At 36.6% G+C, this 20,658-nt stretch overlaps 1 protein-coding gene across 1 annotated transcript; it reads right to left on the reverse strand.

Moving 5' to 3' along the window:
* Window positions 1-8,578: 8,578 nt before the first annotated feature.
* Window positions 8,579-20,525, reverse strand: LOC131597573 (uncharacterized). Its single transcript, XM_058870264.1, has 5 exons — window positions 20,305-20,525; window positions 19,846-19,936; window positions 19,692-19,757; window positions 15,075-15,123; window positions 8,579-9,309 (listed from the first exon to the last, which is right to left on the reverse strand). The coding sequence occupies exons 1-5, from the start codon at window positions 20,523-20,525 to the stop codon at window positions 8,579-8,581; spliced, it is 1,158 nt and encodes a 385-aa protein (XP_058726247.1).
* Between the last annotated feature and the right edge of the window lie 133 nt (window positions 20,526-20,658).

Below are 20,658 nucleotides of genomic sequence, written 5' to 3' on the forward strand. Positions count from 1 at the left end.
ATAAAACTAGTTTTCTTTTTACTCTTTTGCTTGTTAATTCAATTTCCATGAAATAAAAAATGATAAAAATAGTTACTAACCATTTAGGATTTTAGGAATATATAGTTTTTTGGAATTGTAATTGGTAAATTTCTTTTAATTTTGATTGGCTAATAGATAATAAAAATACTTAGTTTTTAGTTTAATTCACAAAAAATAGTTTTAGGCTTAGTAAAAATACAAAAATGCTTGTAAATATTTCTTTGAGTAGTGTAGAATTTATTTCTCTTATTTTATGAATATTTTTTCATACTTTGTGAAATACCTAAAATACTCCTAGTTGTTAAAGTTGACTTTAGTCCACTTAAAATGACTTTTTCCCATCCTTTTTACTTAGTATTTTCTATTAGGATATTAGTTTTTAATTAGGATTTAGACTTTCTCAAAATAACAATTAGGCTAGTAAATTAGGTTTGTCCCCCTTTATTCATTCTTTTCTTTTTCGACTTTAAAACACTTAATCAATAAAGAGGCGAATCACATTTTTACTTACCTAAGTGGAATAGAAGTGAGTGGGTGTATTCTTTGATTTGCTTCGACGCCATTGATACATTTTTATGTGATTCAACTCGCAAAATAATTACCTTTAAAAAATACCCAACCAAAAACACTCAAAATACCTAATAAAGATTCAAAATTAAAACAAATTAGAAAGATGATGAGTGACCCCGTAGTGGGAATTGTTCATCATCCCTCTACAATTAAAAAACACAAACTAATGTTTCTTCTCTTCTAAGAAGAAGTTAAGTCCATTCCATACTTAGGCGTGAAAGTCTCCCAAGGTCGGGCATCGTGGATTGTGACCTTAACCTTTGTTCACCTAAAAAAAAACAAACAAAAACATGTGAGCCGAACTATGGCACTCTGATTCCTAAAAAGGATACGTAGGTATTGAGTCGCAGGGCCTGAGCGAGCACAATTATAAATATTCCTTCTTTTCCCCGTATTTCCTTTGCATTCATTTGCATGTAGGCATCGACATAGATACACCCTTTAGATAGAAACAAACATAGGTGGATATCATCGAGTACGATGAGCGTGAGGGGTGCTAGTAACTTCCCCTTGCGTAACCGAATCCCGTACCTAGTTCTCTGGTCGAAAGACCTTGTTCCTATTCGTTTTAGGTTTGCTGACGTTCCTTTCCTTTTAGGATAGATATGTTAGTGGCGACTCTGTTGTTTATTTTTCGGGAGCGTGCGACAATGGTGATGTTGATAAAGAGTGAAGTCGGGCATCACAAAGTCAAAGAGTGGATGAAGATGAATATATGGATGATCGACTAGAGAATGTGTTCCGTGATATTGGGGAAACTTCTTTTTAAGAATTCTCATATTTATGATACTTAATGTTGTGACTAAGACACCCCTTTATATAAGGGATGCACAAGTTTTATACTATTGTCAGCGGTGTTAAAGTTGTTTAATCTAAAGGAAAAAAAATGGATGGTCGGATAAAAGTCTCACGGAATTACTTGATTTGCTAAAGCAAATGTTACCAAAAGATAACAAATTGTCGGATCGTTTCTAGGAGGCCAAGAAGATATTGTGTCCAATGGGTTTGGAGTATATCAGAATATATGCTTGCCCTAATGATTTCATATTATACAGGAAAGTGTATGCAAACGTGCATCAATGTCTGAAGTAAGGTGTGTCGTATTACAAGATGTCGCTCCTGGGATTTTCATCCAAGTGCAAATGTGAAAGTGGCACAATAAATAGAGTCACATCTGTGTCTATTTATCCCAAGAGAGGGAAAGGAAACAAAGAGTAAACCTGGGGAAAGGATAAGCACGATCGGAGCAAACCATAAAAACAGGTAAGGGAGTCAGTTATGCAAGGGGAAGGTGTTAGCACCCCTCCCATCCATCGTACTCGATGGGATCCACGGTTGTTGTCTAATCTATAGGTGTGCAAAAGAATCTATGTCTAAAGCTAAGAGCTAAAATGCATGGAAAAATGTAGGGAAAAGAAATAGTTGTACTCGCACAGGCCTTACCTCGCTGCCTACTTATCCTTTTTGAGGAATCAGAGTTACCGTAGCTCGGCTAACTAATTTCGGTTTGGTTTGGTATTTTTTAGGTGAACAGTTACATTCGCATCCTACAGCAGCTCGACCTTTGGAGACTTATGCCAAGGAGGTAGGAAGGAGATAATATGCTCTTAAGCGGCGTGAGGCAAAAGAAAGAAAGAGTCCAGTTTTTGTTTTAAATATACATGAAAGAAATCCTAGTGCGAAGGGGAATATCTACCTAAGTTGGCATGCAAAAGGAAACTACGCTAAGTCTAGCAACCTACTCAGGAAGGCAACACAAAAGCATAAGCACACAATCGAGCGCCACTCGATAAATAAAAAACTAACCACGGCCTGGGAACTGAGGTAGTGACCAGGGAACTAGGGTTCTATAGCCAACGAGAATGATCATCCGAGGAAACCAAGCAAGGGAAAAAGTGGAGCTTAGCCAAAAGGTCGTAACAACCAAGGATGTGTAAGCTATCATGGGAGGAAAGGGGGGACTTGATAAACTATCATTCTTCTAAATATTATTATGTGCTTAAAAAGAAGCAGGAAGGACTAAAAATAGTTTTTTTATTAGGGTGCCTAATGGTACATTGAATTTCGCTCATACGTATCCTCTAGTGCGATGAGAAACTCAAAGCTATGTAGTTCTTAGTAGAAAATTATTGTTGGTTGGTTGATTTTAGTGAGCGATGGTTAGGTAAAATTCTAGCGGTTAAACTTTTCTTGTATGCCCACACATGGGAGGGTTAAGCGTTTGTTTATATTGCAGTAGAATGGATGGCGAGTATTCGAGCAATGAACATATGCCAATCACTCGTTTACTTGAGGAGCATGTGGATGTAAATCCACCCATTCCTTTTCATCCAATTTTGGAAATTTGAAATTTATTTGACAGAAGACGAATATTCGATCGATATGGCATACACCAACCAACCATTTATCGAGGAACAAGTGCATGTCCATCCACACATTCCTTTTTCATCCAAGTTTGATTAATATTTATTATTTGGAATATCAATATTCGATCAATATGGCATACGCCAACCAATATTTTATTCGTGGAACAAGTGGATGTTCATCCATCCATTCCTTTTTCATCTAGCTTATTTGTGGAAATATGAGTTTCTAATGAATAATAGATGTTTTTTTGGTAAAATGAGTGTGACTTTATTGTGAAAAGTGATTTGATTTCAATACAGTTCAATGGTTTTGAAACGGTCGTCTTGATAACGTCAGATGAAAATATTTAATTAATTTGGAACAAACATCAACAAGTAAATAAACTCAGCAATATACTCATTAAAACAAAAAAAAAAGAAACAAAAATAAAACAATAATAATAAAAGAGCAATCAATATTATAATAAAACTAAAATACAAAGGGGATGCGAAATAGCTTAAGGGGTTTGGACTGAGTAATCTGCGAAATAGCCTAAAGCCGGCTTTGGCTAATATGCATAAGGATTTTCCTTATGCACCATGCATAAGCCTATATAAGCCATTGGATCATGTTTTTAATCCAGTATTGAGTATTGAGTATTGAGTATTGAGTGGTGAGTATTGAGTATTGAGTAATAACAATTGATATCCAGAATTTGATTCAATGATCCAAGGGTCCATAATAATCTATGCACGGTGCATAGATTTTTATCTATGCACGGTAACTGCACCCCCTAAAGCCCATTCTTATAAACATAAACCCTAAGTTTTAGCCATTAATTTTGAATAAAAAAAATTAGAAACACGAGGTCCACCCCCTTTCTTCTCATTTTAAAAAATAAAATTAAAAAAAAAGAAAAAAAACCAAAATGTTAAAATGGCTCGTTTTTATTATGATCCTACTTATTTTATTGAATTTTATTAAAAAAAATAAAATAGAAATCACAAGTCAGAAAAGTCAAAAATCAAAACTCTCTCTCCTACCTTTAATTCCTCCCACGGGTTCTATTTTCTTTTTGTGCCAAGTCTCGAACTGAGTACCCAAGGTTGAAGGGTAAACTTAGAACCAAAGGACTTCTCATGAATTTATTAGATAGTTTATTTAATAATTAGTCTATTAATTAATGATTTTAATATTCTATTACTATTTAATAAAATAGTTGAAATATAAAATATTTCATTAACTATTAATATTTAATGAAGGCTCTCTGATTGTTGGCATGCATTTTGCTAAAACACACTAAGAAAGAACATGTTGGAAGAGATGCTAGATGCCTTAGCATTCGGACATCAACATGTTAAAGATGTCTTGACATCCTGGCATGACATCCATGCTGCAGAAAGCTGATCTGGCAATTGGACCAAGCGTTTTTATTTGCTACAAGAATCTTTAAATCAACGCTCAGAATATTCGAAGAAATCAATCAAGCTGATATTTTTGCCAAGTTGGATTCAATCAAGAAGATTTCCACAGTGTCTTTGATTGGAGACATTATAGGAAATATTGGATTAAAGTCCTAAGTGCTGCATTTTTGAAGCCCGGCCCAGAATAGAATTATTTATATATAGAAGGGTTGTAACCTAATTTAGGTGTGGAATTGATATTGTTTATTTTGGGATTTAGGAATCCTTATTTTTGTGTTCCACTGTGTATATTCACAAACCTTTAGGTGTTGAATATTGTTTGATCTCCGAAGCTTTTAAGCAAGGAAAGTATTTGCATCCTCGTAAGCTTTGAAGCATCAAGGAGTATGCTGGTTATTTTTTTTCTTTTAGATTTTTATTTTGTCACGGGATTGTGACTGGAAGGGATTTGAGGAGGGCCTCATACCTAGGTGAGACTTAGGTAGAAATCATAGGAAGGGTAGTGATTAAGTGAGAAGGGTAAATTGTGATTGTTTAACTTCAAATTGATACTATCGGATATTGATTTCATCCTAGCTTGGTAGTCCCCGGAGTAGGAAGGATTGTTCCGAACTGGGTAAACATATTGTTGTGTTATTTACTTTCTGCATAATTACTACTGCTATGATTATACTTGTTCATAACTCAGATATAGTGTCATGACATCTCATTCGACATCTCATATCTGATACCAGAATTTCATTTAATAAAATATTTAATATTTCAATTATTAATATTAAAATTATTTAATCATTAATTAATAGTTGATATCTTCATCCACAACCTTCATCCCCATAATTAGAAACTAAAACCAAATAAATATGTTCATATCTTCATCCCCGACCTTCATACACCCAGAATTTATGGCTTATATAGTCTTTTCATCCCTGTAAGATGTTCTGTTTTTGGTTTTAGTCCCTAAATCTCTTTATACACTGAATTAGGTTTTACATTTTAAGATTTTAGAGACCAAAGTAAAAAAACAAACAAACACCGCTTACTTGGATATTAAAAAAATGGAAAATGAAAAAAAGGCCGCCACGTCAACATTTTTGTAACAGAATTTTGACATCAGGGACCAAAACCAACAAGAAAGTGAGATATAGGAACTCAGACTTACAAAATTAAGATTTAGGGACTAAACGCAAAAATTCGCTAACTTATAGGGACCAGAAGACTATTTAAACCAAAAAATAAAAGTGTCTTTTTGGTTCCTTATAAAACATTAAATAAAAAGAGCTAAGAATCGAACCTCAAACCCTGAGCATATATTTATGTCAGTTTTATTTACATCTGACGTAACTGATTTATTATTATTATTTAAATAAAACAAGGCGCTTCGGTCACATATATCCGCGGTTTTTTATCGTACGAGGTGAAAGCTTTGTCATAAAAAACGTTATTTATTGTAGTGACAAGAAGAACAGGGGTTAGAAATACCCAATAATTTATTTGTATTTATATTTTGGTAACAGTTGGATCATGGTAACATTTGAATTATGTATCGTGGTAACATTTTACTTTGTATTATTGTTTGAATTACTCTCAGACATCCTTGAACTACATTAGTATAATTGGCATGGTGTTGATATATCTTTAGATTAATCATCTATGGATAATTATCATTAGTAATATTCATAATTGGATAAAAAATATCAATTAACCTCTAAAAATCATCGATTGACACTTGCTGCCAAGACAAATTCTTTCTAATGCTTTCAGGAATTATTCCGAAGATGCATCTACTGAATAACCTCTAAAAATTTATAAAGATACATCTTCGGTACCCATTTTGAAAAATATAGGGTGAATGACTCATTTGTAGGATATTGTGTGTATTTTAAGTGCATTCAGAGATGCAACTTCAAAATATACAAGGACAAATTTGAGTTTTTCAATTTATTCAACCTCACTCCATGTCATGGAGTGGGTAAAATAATACCCAAATGTTCTATAACGTTATGCTTGTGCCTCATTTGTTGAAGTTATTATATATATATATATATATATATATATATATATATATATATATATATATATATATATATATATATATATATATATATATATATATATATATATATATATATTATTGATTTAATATTTTTTTATGATGATTGATTTTTATCAGATTTTATAAGGTTGCTTTTATATGATAATCTATTTGTTTTTGTTTGAGCTATTATATACGTACGAAGTGATATTTTTTGTTTTAAAGTTTATTTATATATTTTTTTTTAATAATGTAATATACATTATTTGTAACTTATTTTCTATAAATTAAAAGATAAAAAAAATGCTTTTAAAAAGATACTACTGCAAAAAGGCATACCACAACGGTTGAAAAAGGGATACCATAACGTCTGATCCACCGTTGTGAAGCAATGGTGTATGTTTGGTGCTTTCTACCACAGTCGGGCGACCGTGATAGTAAGTCATTTAACGTGCGACCTATCATAACAGTTACACTGAACAAGCGTTGTAATATATATATATATATATATATATATATATATATATATATATAACAAGCGTTGTAATATATATATATATATATATATATATATATATATATATATATATATATATATATATATATATATATATATGAGTTCGAAACTCAGTAGCAACAATTTATTTGAAATATATTTAACATGACAAATCAAAACAACCATGACAAATGTAAAGAGATTTGGAAACATAAACTACAATCACATTTGGACCAGATTTTGAAACTTAAACACCATGAAAATAACAAGAACAATAAAAAATGGGAGAACTTGATTAACTGTATGTTAGAAGAAGTTGATCAGGACGACTTCGCTGCGTGGAAGTGTGATATGGAGAAATTCCTATCAAGGTTCTAAACTAGGGTTTAAACTAGGAAAGGGGAAGAACAATAAAAGGGACTTAAAATAAAGGATAAAAGATAAATTTGATTTCTTTGATTGCTTTGTAATGTGTCAATGACACTACATATATAATGTTACTAATGGGCCAATAACTAAAATGCCCAAATACTAGTGGAAACCCAATTCACTAACAATTGAACTAAAATACCAACTAATTTAAAACCTTAAATTAATAATTCTAATTAAACTAAAAATATTAAAATATAACTAAATACTCTCTATCATTGCCGCGGGGTTCACTTGAACCTTGTCCTCAAGGTTCGAAAATAAATATGAGAGTGTGAATATTGTTCCCGGATCCCATTGAGTAACAAGAGTAAGAAGCCACCCTTTGGTAAATGCTATCACAAAACCACCAATGAATGTTGCTATCAGCTACAGAATTTTCCTCTTTCTAGTCACAGTCAATGCACCACAAGCATTGGCAAATTTGAGAGAATCTCATAATTGTCCTTCTCTCTGAAGTAATGAAAGATCTGTAGCTAATTGTGATAATATTCCTGCCACAAATGTGTCACCAGCTCCGGTTGTGTCAACTGCATCCACCTTCATTCCCTTCACTTTACGATAAAATATGAAATCTCGTTCTCCATCACTTCTCAGTGTAACAAATGCTAAGGCAGTACGTGCACCAGAGTCAAAACGCGTCCCTTGGTTGTTTACATTACTTTCCTTGAGTATAGCAGCAAGCATATATCCAAATTCGTCCTCACCACCCTTTCCAATAAAAGTCGATGAACTGCCTAATTGAGTTATGCCTACGGCAACATTAGCAGGAGCTCCTCTTGGAGCCTTTTTAAAAGCAGGGGCATCATCCAAAGAAAGACCAATAACAGTTGGGACAAAATCAATAAGCATTTCCCCAAAACAAACAACTAGAGGCAATTCCTTTGTTTCAGATCTCCCATCACCAGGTATTACATTTGCCTTGCCAGCAATAAACTTTGAATCTGTAAAAGAAACCTTATGCGCTTCTTCGAACCTCCTCGTCTTACAAAAACCGAAAATAATTTGATTGTACGTGATGCTATCCGGCTTATCACTTCCTGAGATGCTCTTTAAAAGTATAACACAATTTGAAACCGATGGATTGTATGAACTATCCACCACATGCTCATAAAGTTTCACAGCATCCTCCATCCTAAGATCAACAGCTTATGGTTCAGCATTATGCTTTACGTGAAAAGCAACTATTTGTTATACAATTTCCATGAAGTCATCAATCGGGGCCTCTTCACTCTGTTGTTTTGCATATTCTTGTGCAATTTATCCCACCATTTCTAAAGGGCTTATATCACCTTCATTATCCAAGAACAATGTCAGCAGATTCTTAGAAAATCCACTCACCAGTGCCACTCCTTTCTGAGTGGATGGCACCGGGGTCGCCTTCGAGTTTCGCAGATTCCAAAAAACTGTCTGAGGCACGGCAGAACCATACACTTTCTCTTTATACTTCCTAGTGATTGCTTGGTAATCTGTTTCCCAAGAGTTTTCAGATGCTTGATTAAACTCCATGTCAGAATTTTCAGACTCCATGTCATAGTGTTTAGATGCTTCATCAAACTCCATGTCACTGAATACAAATATCCTCTTAATCATTTGTTCCTCCTTGAGTTTCCCATTTACAGCCACATCCAATATGCAATCAAACACCTTCGGAAAATCAGTGTTATACCCCATATCCATGTTCCTCACAAATTCTGTTTTGGACTTGAGACTATCCCCCTCAATCAAATGAAGTTGAGGATCAGAACTGAAAGTAATAACCTTCCCTTTCCAAGGTTCCTCACTCAATTCAAAAACCAACAATCCTAACGCAACAGACACCACCATAGGGATCCCATCCATGCTCCCAGACACATCACACACAGCAATACAATTAGTCATCTTTCCTTTTTGGAGCAAATCATCAACTATTCTCTTCCATTGCAGCTCAGCAACTTCCCCACCATCTCCATTACCCAAAGACCCTATAATCTCATGGGTAATCAAAGACCCTATTGCGGATTCGGTGTTTCGGATGTCGACAATGGTGATCCGCTGTCGCACGCGGGTCAAAAACGAGTTAATTTGTAAAACTGTAGTAACGACGGTAACGGTAACTCGAGTATCGTCTCTCAAGGATTCTTGAATTATTAACTGAAATCGAAATTGGAGGGGTTGGTTTGGTGGTCGAATTACAGAAAAAGTGCTTAAAATAAGTGATTCTGAAAATAAGCTGTTTTTGTAAAAGTGATTATGAAATAAGTCAATCTACCGATCTGGTTCCTACTAATCATCGACTATTATAATTTCACTATCCTAAGCGGAATCCGTTCCCGTTCGATTATAATATGATCAACAAGCGCAACAATATTATACCAATTATATTTCCCGTTTGCCGAATTAAGCATTCGGTTAAGCGATAAGCGGGTTAACGATTAAGCATACGATAAACACGCAGATAAATTGGAAAACATAATCAATCGAACCAAACAATATATATTATGAATATCAAATTAAGCAAAAGATAAACAACATATATAATTGAAGGAAGTTTTATTGCAAAATTATAATAATCTCATAGTTTTTGGAACCTGAATACGGAAGATTAACTCGAAGGGATTAGTTCGCCATGGATCAATTCGTACAAGCTTTCAAAATTCGTGAATGGAAGGTCCATGCTACAGTCCGCGGCTGCCTAACCTAAGGGGAAAGAGAATGACCCGTTTTACAATCCAACTGGGTCAAACATACGACCCAGGCCCAAAACCAATTGACCCGAAACTTAACTAAAACTAGTGCTGCAACTTCAACGAATATTCTGGCCCTTCTACAGTCCGATTCTGACTTCGACTCAAACATAAGAATTGTAGCTCTTTCTCTTAGCTTTCCGGCGATTATTAGAACGCCTCAATCGGACTCCTGGAACTCCAGATATGATCGTTTCCCTGCAGACTGTTATTGCTGAAAAATTAATACGAAAAACAAATAAGTGCAAAAATAAAATAAAATATAAAAACATATTAAAACATAAAAATAAATAAAACAAACCGAAGAAATGCTTGAGTACAAACATGGAAGAACGTGCATTAAAATGCACTGATCAAATTCCCCCACACTTGAACTTTTGCACTCCGAGCAAAATGAAAAGAAAGCAGAAAAACATCAACAGTTACTCATCCTAGGCTACAGATCTTCTTCGGGTGAGTTTGCATCGACAGGTACTAATCTTGCACACTAAGGACATCGTAAGAACACTAACCACAAATATGCAGACATAAGGCTCCTAAATACACAAACCAATTCAAATCATATTATTATACCATAGCCTAACTTACTCATCCTTTTTGCTCTTTTTCATTCAGGCGCAATCACATTAAGCCCGTTATCTCCACACACTTATAGCAGGACAACCGGTTAGTGACTCTGATCCTTTTGCACGGGGTTCCGGTACTTGCGTGGCATAACCCTTTGCTTACTCAGATGTAGTTGCGGGGGATCGGACCGTAATCCTCCCTACCAAGTTCAGCACCAGAAACCGCTGAACCAACTAACAAAGAGTTTTGAAAACTTTTTTTTTTTAAAGATTACACAACCGTTGGGTTAAGTGACCGGGTGAGGATCACCAAACTTAGAAGGTGTATTACCTTTTTCTTTTCTCTTTTTTTTTTCTTTTCGGAACATTCACTTATATTCATCGGCTTCCTGCGTAAAGTGTGTGAGAGATGATGCCGACTGCTGAAATAAACTACTCAAGAGTTGTCAAAGAATGAGAAATTAAGGCTAAAACATAATAACAAATTCAAATCAATTTCTGTATGCAGGAGACTTACGGTGTTAGAACGATACCGATCTTGTGAACTTTTCCCAAGTCTCCGCAAACCCGACTCAAATCAGTGTGTAGCCTAAAACTTTCAAGAAGATGCATTTTTTATTGAAATTAAACAAAATACTAACACACAAAAAACAAATAAAACACACAATTTCCTCCCCCACACTTAAACTAAGCATTGTCCTCAATGAAAAGACATTACTAATAAAGTAGAGAGAAGGAAAGAAGGACTCCCTGATCAAGTTGCAGTGTAGTCAGGTGCTTCTAAAGAAAGCTCCTCTATGCTGACATTTTCAGGCACCGAACTTTCATGGAATAACTTCAGCCGCTGCCCGTTAACCTTGAAGACTTTGTCAGTACCTGCACTTTTTATTTCTATTGCACCATGAGGGAAAACATTAGTAACAACAAAGGGGCCAATCCATTTGGATCGAAGTTTCCCAGCCATAAGCTTAAGGCGGGAGTTAAACAGTAAAACCTGTTGGCCCACAGAAAATTCCTTCCTAGAAATCATTTTATCATGGAAGTGCTTAGTTTTTTCTTTATAAATCCTAGAGCTCTCATAAGCCTCTAATCTAAGCTCTTCCAACTGTTGCAATTGGAGTTTTCTTTCAATACCTGCTTGTTGCATCTCCAAATTACAACTCTTCACCGCCCAAAAAGCACGATGTTCTATCTCAACAGGAAGATGACACGCCTTACCAAAAACAAGTCGATAAGGAGACATCCCAATGGGTGTCTTGAAAGCTGTCCTTTGAGCCCAAAGTGCGTCTTCTAGACGACGGCTCCAGTCTTTCCTGTTTGGCTGCACCATTTTCTCTAAAACCTGTTTGATCTCCCTGTTGGAGATCTCAGCTTGCCCATTAGTCTGTGGGTGATATGCAGTAGAGACTCTGTGCACAACTCCATACTTTCGGAGTAAGGCTTCCATGGTGCGGTTACAGAAATGAGTGCCTTGGTCACTTATGATAGCTCGCGGTATTCCAAACCTGCAAAAGATATTAGACCTGACAAACTCTGCAACAACTTTAGAATCATTAGTCCTAGTGGGGATAGCTTCCACCCACTTTGAAACATAGTCAACAGCAAGCAAAATGTAAAGGAAACCAAATGATACAGGAAAGGGACCCATGAAATCGATCCCCCATACATCAAATACCTCACAGAAAAGCATAGGCTGTTGAGGCATTTCACTCTTGCGAGTGATGTTGGTACCTGCTATCTGGCACTCTTTACAAGTGCGATAAATCTCAAAAGCGTCCTTAAAAATAGTTGGCCAATAGAAGCCTGAATCAAGGACCTTTCTTGCAGTCCTTTGAGGACCGAAATGTCCGCCGACTTGAGATGCATGAGAAAATTTTAAAATAGATTCAATCTCATTGTCGGGGACACATCTCCTGATTACCTGATCACTACCAAACTTCCATAGATATGGATCATCCCAAACATAATATTTGGCATCACTTTTGAGTTTGTGAACCTGTGATCTAGATGCACTTGTAGGAAAAACACTAGCAACAAGAAAATTAACAATGTCAGCAAACCAAGGTGTAATCCCATGCAAAAGAAACAACTGCTCATCAGGAAAATCATCCTTAATAGGAAAAGGATCTTCATCTCTCTCAATCCTGCTCAAGTGGTCAGCCACTAAGTTCTCAGCTCCACTTTTGTCTTTAATCTCAATATTAAACTCTTGTAGCAGCAACATCCACCGAATCAATCTCGGTTTTGCATCCGGCTTCTTCAGCAACTACTTTAAAGCTGCATGGTCAGTAAAAACAACAACCTTGGAACCTAGCAAATAAGATCTGAATTTGTCAAGAGCAAAAACAATAGCTAGCAGTTCTTTTTCAGTGGTAGTGTAATTAGACTGTGCAGAATCTAAAGTCCTAGAAGCATAGTAAATAACATGGGCAGCCTTGTCAACTCTTTGTGCAAGGACAGCCCCAACAGCATAATTCGAAGCATCACACATAAGCTCAAAAGGAAGTGTCCAGTCAGGGGGCTGAATGATGGGAGCGGAGGTCAATGCTTTCTTCAAGAAGTCAAACGCTTGTTTGCATTTGTCATCAAACTCGAAAGTGACGTCATTCTTCAACAAGTTCGACAGCGGAAGAGCTATCTTGCTGAAATCCTTGATGAAACGCCTGTAAAAATCTGCATGACCAAGAAAAGAACGAATCTCGCGAATGCAAGAAGGGTAAGGCAGTGTAGAAATCACATCAATCTTAGCAGGGTCAAAAGAAATTCCTTTTTCAGAAATAATGTGACCAAGAACAATTCCATGCTCAACCATAAAATGACACTTTTCATAATTCAACACAAGGTTAGTCTCGATGCATCTTTCTAAAATCAAGTTTAAACTGTTCAAGCATGCATCAAAAGAAGAACTATAAACAGTAAAGTCATCCATTAACACTTCCATGCAATTTTCAATAAAATCAGAGAAAATACTCATCATGCATCGTTGGAAAGTGCCAGGAGCATTGCAAAGGCCAAAAGGCATCTTCCTATAAGCAAATGTACCGAATGGGCACGTGAAAATGGTCTTTTCTTGATCTTCAGGTGCAATATGAATCTGAAAGTAACCTGAAAAACTATCAAGAAAACAATAATGTGATTTACCAGCTAGCCGTTCAAGCATTTGGTCAATGAACGGCAAAGGAAAGTGATCCTTTCTAGTAGCCTGGTTCAGTCTCCTGTAATCAATACAAACTCTCCAGCTGTTCTGGACTCTAGTGGGAACAAGTTCATTCTTTTCATTTTTTACCACTGTGAGTCCAGATTTCTTAGGTACAACCTGCACTGGACTTACCCACTTACTGTCAGAGATAGGATAAATGATACCTACTTGCAAGAGTTTGGTTACCTCTTTCTTTACAACATCAAGAATCAAAGGATTAAGCCTCCTTTGGGGCTGCCTTACTGTTTTCGCTCCATCCTCAAGTAAAATCCTGTGCATACACATCGAAGGACTAATACCTGGAAGGTCGGCTAATGTCCACCCGATTGCTTTCTTGTGCCTCTTCAATACCTGCAAAAGTCTGTCTTCTTGATTTAAATCAAGGTTAGAAGAGATAATAATAGGAAGTTTTTCATTATGCTCCAAGTAAGCATATTTCAGGTTCCCAGGGAGCTCTTTTAGCTCTAAGGACGGGGGCTGAATGATGGATGGAAGGCTTGGGGCAGCCGGGATGTCAAGAGCATCGACGGCAAAAACAACCTCATCGGTAACAACTTCACCTGTAGGAAATGTATCAGGCTGCAAGGAAGCATCAATCTCAGCACAAAGGACACAAACGTTAGTGTCAGTGCAGTCAGGACATGAATAATCATCATCAAAATCAGAGAGAGATGGAAAATCAAATGCAAATAATTCAGAATAACTCTCATCAACTAGTTCAGAAATCAACTCAATGTTAAAAACCGAATGCTCCTCCACAGGGTGTTTCATGGCATCGAAGATATTAAATTTTGCGACGATGTCACCAAATTCCATGGACATGGTTCCATCATCAACATCAACTTTTGTCTTCGCCGTTTTCATGAACGGTCTGCCTAAGATGATGGGAGCTCTGCTTGACTTAGTTTCTCCTTCCATGTCCAGAATGTAAAAATCTACAGGAAAAATTAAATCGTTAACTTGAACGAGGACGTCTTCCACTATGCCGGTGGGACGTGCATTGCTCCTGTTCGCCAGTTGAACGATTAAACCTGTATGCTGCATGGGACCAAGGCAAAGGTTATTATAAATAGAAGTAGGCATAACATTAATGCCTGCTCCTAAATCAAGCAAACAGTTATCAAATTTCTTATCCCCGATGGTACAAGGAATAGTAAAAGTTCCCGGGTCCTTGCACTTTTGTGGCAAGACCTGAGAGATGGCCGAAACACTTTGTTCGGGCTGAATGAAAGCAGAGATGCTTCTTCCCAAGTTGACTCTGTCACTTCCTTTTACTTTTCTCTTGTTTGTACACAAATCCTTCAGAAACTTTGCATACCTTGGAACTTGCTTAATCACATCAAGAAGCGGAATATTTACCGCTACTTTTCTGAACATATCCAGAATTTCTTTTTCTTTGTCTCCTTCCTCAATTCTTTTATTTTTCAGAACTCTATGCGGGAAAGGAACTGGTGGCACATACTCCTTTTCTTTATTTTTTTCAATTCCGACCACAACAGAAGGAGAAGAAAGCTCAGCTGGAGGAGGTTCAGAAGAAGAAAGTTCAGAAGTTACCTCAATGATTTTTTTATTTTTTTCAGGGGCTGGTTCTGTATCCTTTCCGGATCTCAAAGAAATAGCGCTCACATTAGCATTACCATTCGGATTGACAACACTTTGTGCTGGAAGTTGGTTCGAACCTTGAGCTTGCATATTATTTATTTGAGTAGCAAGTTGTCCCATCTGTGTGGTCAAGGTCTGAATGCTAGTGTCGGTTCTTTGTTGAAACTGAAGGTTGTTCACGGCCATTTGCTTAACAAGATCTTCCAAGGATGGTCCGGAAGTAGTAGCTGGAGGGGTGTGATGTGGCTGGGGTAATGGAACGGTAAGCTGTTGTTGGGAAGGTGATTATGAAATAAGTCAATCTATCGATCCGGTTCCTACTAATCATCGACTATTATAATTTCACTATCCTAAGCGGAATCTGTTCCCGTTCGATTATAATATGATCAACAAGCGCAACAATATTATACCAATTATATTTCCCGTTTGCCGAATTAAGCATTCGGTTAAGCGATAAGCGGGTTAACGATTAAGCATACGATAAACACGCAGATAAATTGGAAAACATAATCAATCGAACCAAACAATATATATTATGAATATCAAATTAAGCAAAAGATAAACAACATATATAATTGAAGGAAGTTTTATTGCAAAATTATAATAATCTCATAGTTTTTGGAACCTGAATACGGAAGATTAACTCGAAGGGATTAGTTCGCCATGGATCAATTCGTAAAAGCTTTCAAAATTCGTGAATGGAAGGTCCATGCTACAGTCCGCGGCTGCCTAACCTAAGGGGAAAGAGAATGACCCGTTTTACAATCCAACTGGGTCAAACATACGACCCAGGCCCAAAAACAATTGACCCGAAACTTAACTAAAACTAGTGCTGCAACTTCAACGAATATTCTGGCCCTTCTACAGTCCGATTCTGACTTCGACTCAAACATAAGAATTGTAGCTCTTTCTCTTAGCTTTCCGGCGATTATTAGAACGCCTCAATCGGACTCCTGGAACTCCAGATATGATCGTTTCCGTGCAGACTGTTATTGCTGAAAAATTAATACGAAAAACAAATAAGTGCAAAAATAAAATAAAATATAAAAACATATTAAAACATAAAAATAAATAAAACAAACCGAAGAAATGCTTGAGTACAAACATGGAAGAACGTGCATTAAAATGCACTGATCAATGGGCTTAGAGCGGAAGAGAGACTCGGCATCACGGTAGCCGGTAGTGGAAATGTGGTGGTCGTCGAGATGAGGCGACGCCGCCGGAGGAGATGAGACTCTCATGGTTGTGGCGGTGAACGGTGGTTGGGGTTTATAGATTGACGCCGGTGGTAGCTCCAGTGGTGAGATCTCTCTCACTGACTCTATTTCTTCAGTTTTCTGGAGTTCTTCTATAGATGCTAAGTCGAGATAGGATCCGATAGCTGGACCTTCTCCTTTTTCGGCCATCATCGAACACAACGCTAAGGTTTGGTTTTGATTTGTACGCGAAAGAGAAAAGACTATGGGTTTGGTGTTTTTGGTGACGAGAAGAGTTAAATGAATAAGGGCTGAGTCATGTAGAATCCTTGGAAATGGAAGATGCGTTGTCATTCCTCCTCTGACTGCACTAAGCATATTTCGTTTTTTTAGTTTCTTTTTCTTAAAAGAGGGGTGAGACACTTGCAAGCGTTTCTCAAAATCTCGTTTAATTGTGTAAAAGGTTTTTGTTGGTTGTAGTTGATGATGATTATGGTAGTAGTATGAATAAGGAGATGATGAATATGTTGAATATGGGTTAGGATTAGGTGGATGTGGTGAATACCCATGATTTAGATACAAACTTGGTGATGATGATCCATGAGTGTAGCAAGGTGTAAAAAGTTCCCATGGAAAAGATGGAAATGAAGATGTGGTAGGAGATGTGAAAGAAGGGTTTGTGGGATAGGTAGGAGGAGTGCTCCAGGAATGATATGAAGGTGTATGATAAGCATAATCCATAGAACGATTTGAGTACATGGATGAAAGCACCAATTGATAGGGAGCAATTCCTATCAAGGTTCTAAACTAGGGTTTAAACTAGGAAAGGGGAAGAACAATAAAAGGGACTTAAAATAAAGGATAAAAGATAAACTTGATCTCTTTGATTGCTTTGTAATGTGTCAATGACACTACGTATATAATGTTACTAATGGGCCAATAACTAAAATGCCCAAATACTAGTGGAAACCCAATTCACTAACAATTGAACTAAAATACCAACTAATATAAAACCTTAAATTAATAATTCTAATTAAACTAAAAATATTAAAATATAACTAAATACTCTCTATCAAAGTGAGAGATGTTAGGGATTTGTTTTGAGAAAAATGGAAGAAAATTTATGAAGAAAAATAAAGATAAAGCGTACAAACTTGATTACCTTTGAGTTTGAATAAAGCTCATGAGAACAAATTCGCTTCATGTGAAAGAGAGATGTTAGAGTTTTGTTTTGAGACTGACGACTATTCTATGCTAAAGCTTAATAACTTCGTCTATATAAATGTGTAAAACTTATCACAGTTGTTAACAAAAACCGTGATAATAAGTAATAACTATTTATAACTGTTTCAATAATTAACCGTCGCGATAATTAATTTTATTTTAATATATTTTTATGATTATAGTGACAATCCTTTTTTGTAAAAAAAAAAAATTGTTTGTGTTGTGAATCGAAGTAAGCAAAGTTTAGTAAACCACAAAGGTTGAGTAATAGGATTATGATTAAAGGAATTTTAACAAATAATTAAAAAGTTCAGGCGCGTATAGGGAATTTTTTTTTTAATATCCACTTTTTTTAAAAATATTTCAAAAATAACCATATTTTCAAAAAAATTACCAAAATGTCATTTTTTTTTTAAAAATTACACGTTGTCGCCAGGGGGGTGGCGACAACACTCAGCCCATAATGGAGGCGCCAGGCCCACTGGCGAACATGTTCAATGATTTAGGTGTTGTCGCCACCCCCCCCCCCCCTTATTTTTTTTTTCATTTTTTTTATGTTATTTTTTTTTGCTGTTTTTTTTTTCTTATTTTTTTTCCAATTTTTTTTATATTATTTTTTTAGCTGTTTTTTATTTTTTTTAAGTTGGAAAAATAATAGCAATAAATTAAAAACTACCAAATACATTAGCCATTAATCATAATTAAAAAGGTACAATTAAATTAAAAACAACACAAAATACATTAACGATACAAATAAAATTCCTATTGAGCGCCACGTGGACCATGGTACGATCCGCAATCAGGTTGTCTAATAGGTCGCGTAGAAGGGTCACGAGTTGGTAGTGCTCCCCTATTCCTGCGACGCTCCCCTCTATTTAGTTCCTCTTGTGTTTGAGTCGACGGCCCCTCAATGCATTCCGGGTCTACAAAATCTGTGAGCCGTCCTTGACCTCTAGTATTCCCGCTATAGGAAAGGCGGGTGCCCGCATGGCCGTCAAAGCTTTGTCTAGGTGGGTTGAAATTTCTCCTAGTGGGTGCGGCCTGGAAGTTTGGATTTTGGAAGTTGGTGGTGGATTCGGTTTGGTTAAAATAGATTGGTTGTGGTGGTGTATTGAAGTTAGATGGTTGGCTGGGGTATTGTGATGTTGGTTGGTCGAATGTGTTGTAAGGCGGGTATTCTTCTTGTATGCCTATGTCGGGGGTTAGTGGTGGTGATGTGGAAGAACCCCCCACATGGAGGTCTTGGAAGTGTGATCTGGAAGAGCTACCGACATGGTATTGTTGGGATTGTTGTTGTTGTTGTTGGTAAAAAGGCGTTTGTTGGTGGATTGGTTGGTGGTGGTAATTTTGTTGTTGTTGTTGTGGTTGTTGTTGTGGTGGGTAATGTTGTTGTTGGTAATTTGGTGGTGGTTGATGATGTTGGAAATACGGTGGTGGTTGTTCTCGATGAAAATTTTGTTGTTGTTGTTGTCGGAAAATAGGTGGTTGTTGTTGTTGTCCTCCAAAATATGGTTGTTGTTCTCGCGGGTCAGCCAAATAGAAAGGGGAAAACACAATCATTTCGGGATTTGTGACCGATCTGTACAAGTTGACATATTCAGGCGTTGGTTTCATTTCTTCCGGCGCCACAGGAAATTGTAAAACAGTGGTGGAACGTTTAGCCTATATTTTACGATGATCTCTAGCAAACGTCTGCCAATTTTCTACGTACCACTGTTCGCTAACCTTCGCCAGATGCCAATGTCCCAAAGAGTCAAGCTTAGGGGGGTCAGGGATACCTTGATGCATGCCGAATTGGAGCTTCACACGGTCACTTGGGTGCATCTCCACAGTGGTGAACCGTATGATGGGTGTTTTTGCCGTCCAAACAGCCGCCTCTTTACGGTCGGGTACGTGGTCCAAACCCAAGTAAGGTCTCCAAAGAAACTGCAACAAAAAAATATTAATTTCAAATTATATAAGATAGTTAATTTTACAAATATATTTAGAAGATGGAAATGTTTAGTGGTGTTACATCTTGGGGTCTTAATCGATCCAATAGTTGGCGGTAAAAAATGATTTTGTTTACTGGTGTATTGGTGTAGTCCATCCCGGTTGCATTAAACCTAAAAACATTCAAAAATAAAAATCAATATAGTTACAATTAATAATGGAAAAAAATGCACTAATTAAAATAAGATCATTAAGTTACCTTGACGCATAAGGGAAGACGTAAATGTGCGGATTTGCTGGGGCTAATACCGGCATTCTCCACCATCCCCATGTTTGTAGAAAGAATGCACATCCACTAAATGTACAACTATCCCTTTTTGCACATTTGCACAAAGAGCTATAGAGGTATGCCAACACCGCCGAACCCCAACTATACGTCTTAATTGCATCAATGTCCTCAAGTAGACACAAGTACATAAAATTAACACTATTCCCCGTGCCTTCGGGAAATAGAAACCTACCAAATAACAACATAATATACATTCTATTTTTTTGTAGTTTACTTTCTTCGCTAGAGTCTCGATTCAACTCAAGGCCTTGATAAGCTAGTTGAAGGCCAAAAAGCTTTATACCTTGGCCCCTACCTCTTTGTCGCCCCTCACCCTCTAGAAAATCAACACCCAACAATTCTACGCATAGAGCGTTTGGTTGTTGGACATTTCCAAACACAGATTTTCCATCTGTGTTGAGACCCAATAACATGTACACGTCCTCTAGAGTGACGGTACATTCACCCATTGGAAGGTGAAAAGTATGGGTCTCAGGCCTCCAACGCTCGCAAAATGCTAATATAAACTTCATATCGATTGAGGTACTTATCAAGTTAATTACCTTC

This window comes from Vicia villosa, linkage group LG4 (assembly GCF_029867415.1).
Source record: "Vicia villosa cultivar HV-30 ecotype Madison, WI linkage group LG4, Vvil1.0, whole genome shotgun sequence".
In the NCBI taxonomy this organism is placed as follows: domain Eukaryota; kingdom Viridiplantae; phylum Streptophyta; class Magnoliopsida; order Fabales; family Fabaceae; genus Vicia; species Vicia villosa.